The sequence below is a fragment of the Eptatretus burgeri genome, chromosome 16 (genome assembly GCF_056783735.1).
Source record: "Eptatretus burgeri isolate ZD-2024b chromosome 16, Ebu_testis_v1, whole genome shotgun sequence".
Lineage (NCBI taxonomy): Eukaryota > Metazoa > Chordata > Myxini > Myxiniformes > Myxinidae > Eptatretus > Eptatretus burgeri.
Window position 1 is genome coordinate 5,380,351 of NC_140976.1, and position 2,500 is coordinate 5,382,850.

The window sequence follows — 2,500 nt, forward strand, 5'->3', positions numbered from 1 at the left end:
AGGTGGCAGCAGCGACAAGCTACGGCCAAGGGCCATGGACGGACTGGATTCACATTTTGGCAAAAACGAACGGTAAAGTAGAGATGTAATTTTTCTTCTTTGATTTGTACCAAAAAAGCTCTTTCTTTAAAGAGCGATCTGAAGTTTTCCAAGACCTGACACAATGGTTCCAAGTTAATTTCGTTGCCTCTGAGATGTATGTTCTGAGTTTCATTCCTTACCCGACTATAAGACTGTCGAGTTGGTGGGTGACGGACAAGGCATCACATCAACGTGTGCTCCATATTTCCGATGGACCTTAAGCTGGGCATCCTGTCTGCTAGCATTGGCTGGTGGACATTAAATATCCCAGTGTCTGGCCTTCTACAAGAGTAGGATGGTTATCACCGGCTTCCTGAATGAATTACAAATTCATTTCCCTCGCTGATTGCTGGGAAGGCAAAGGCAAACCACCCAGGAAAACCTTCATACACGATCCATCAGTTTAATTAAACAGGAATTGTAATGATCCCCCAATGCTTTATATTTCTTTCTTTTCTTGGAGAAGTTTGTTTTGTGCAAGCTGAGGCTTTTGCACATATCACGCTGCTCATGTCACCGTGTCCTCATGCTACTTTTAACTGCGCTTGAACCTGTGATGTGTTTATTTACGATCTTACGTGTGTGCACAGCATGGGAAACTGTTCCCCAAAACGTGATGATTCCACAGGTGAGCACCAACAGCTTCACCGTGTCATGGAAACCTGGTTCTCGTCAGGTACGTCTCTGTGCCCCACCATCCACGCACTCGCCACGCTAACCCATTTCCCATTTATCTCCCACGGCCCATTGTTCTCTTTCCCTGGATTGGTCAAATCCAATCTGACATCACTGACGATGTGTTAACTTTCCTTGAAGTCCCCCCTCATGCAATGTGTCAAACAGTGATGAAAGGCTATTTTTGTCAATCTTGTGATACCCGAAGGCAGAAACACCAGCTTCGTGTAAGACCATGCATTTTGGTCTTTGGGATAAAGTTATTGTTTGGCTTTTTCTCAATACTTTGGGTTTTTTTCACCTTTCTAATGCCAAAAGACATTTCTCAACAGAGGAACATGTATCGAATATTGAAGATTCAAATGCTGCATTTAACACTGCTGCCACAGGGATGGTGGGGGTTATGGTTGCTGTTCTTGACACCTTTGGAGAGTTTTCCATACCAACATCTAAACATCATGCCTGGTGTTGGCTTGATGATTAGGGTGGTAGACTTGGGATCCGAGTATCCTGAGTTCAAATCCCCCTCGGCTGTTGAATTAATACCAGGTGGGGTTGACTCTGCCTGTCATCCTTCCGAGATTGGCAAAATGAGTGCCGGCTTGCTGGTATACTGTGTCGGAGTGGTGACCCATCCAGGATTGTGCCCAATAGTCAGAGACTGCTTAGGCAGCACCAACGCTCTGCACAGAGTATGGTCTCAATGGGTGGATGGATGGATGGATCCAGACATCCTGCTCACCTTATTATGTCCTTCACATTATCCTATCACACATTATCCATCTTGCCTTTTATTCGTTACTGCCTTCTACCATCCTCTCATCTTGGTCTATGGCATCTGCTGAAGTCGACTCAGTTGCATTGTGGTTGGAGCGTCCGCTCTGAGTCTGGGAGGCCTGACACAGACTGTTATACCAAAGACCTTTAAAATGGTACTTGCTGCTTCCTCACTTGATGTTCAGCATTTAGAGGATAAAGAACAGACAAACCCCGTGGGTGCATTCCTTGGAGAGGGACATTTCTCTATAAAACTTCCCCGTTAAATAGGGAGAGTAAATTGCCACCATGAGATGGAATCGCTGGTGCCCAGTGTTCCATCAAGTCATTTCACCAAAAGTCAACAGTCGTGTTTGTCTGTTTCTTTTAAAATCCTTTTTAAATGCTGAGCCAAATAAAAATATCAATTGCTTTCTTCTCCCAAACTACACACACAATTCCGATGAAACTTGACTGCAACCTTCATCACCCATGATGTCGCAAAGATTGTTCACGACATAAAAAATTGGGGTCTAACAGAGTGTAAGGGGCGGGGGGGTTCTTCTCTGAAACAATACACACAACGATGAAACTTGACCACAACCTTCATCACCCATTATGTTCCAAAGTTTGTTCACACCATTAAAAAATAGGGTTGTAAGGGGTTCTTACAGAGGTTTGCCCCCCAAAAATTTGGTTTCTTTTTGGTATTTGATTTCTTCTCAGAAACTAGACACAATTTTATTTATTCATTTATTTTTTGTATACCTTGTCAAGGCTCGTATGATAGCTAACACACAACACACAGCAAGGGGGGCACGAGACAAGAGAAGCGTGGGAAGGACAAAACAGTGGGGAACAGAAACATTAGATCTGTGGAAGAGAGAGGGATGGGGCAGGGAACATGGGGAATACAAGATGGACATTACAGGACCTTACACGACAGGGACTTTCAGGAAGGAAAGCAGGGAATTTTAGGGAATTTGGT

General features: G+C 44.2%; 1 protein-coding gene across 2 annotated transcripts in view; it reads left to right on the forward strand.

Moving 5' to 3' along the window:
• SORL1 (sortilin related receptor 1) overlaps positions 1–2,500 on the forward strand; it is an 83,413-nt gene that overhangs the window by 70,730 nt on the left and 10,183 nt on the right. For both annotated transcript variants that reach the window (XM_085859724.1, XM_085859725.1), the window contains exons 37-38: positions 3–72; positions 672–757. In XM_085859724.1, the coding sequence (XP_085715850.1) occupies positions 3–72; positions 672–757 (156 nt within the window). The remainder of the gene's footprint in view (positions 1–2; positions 73–671; positions 758–2,500) is intronic.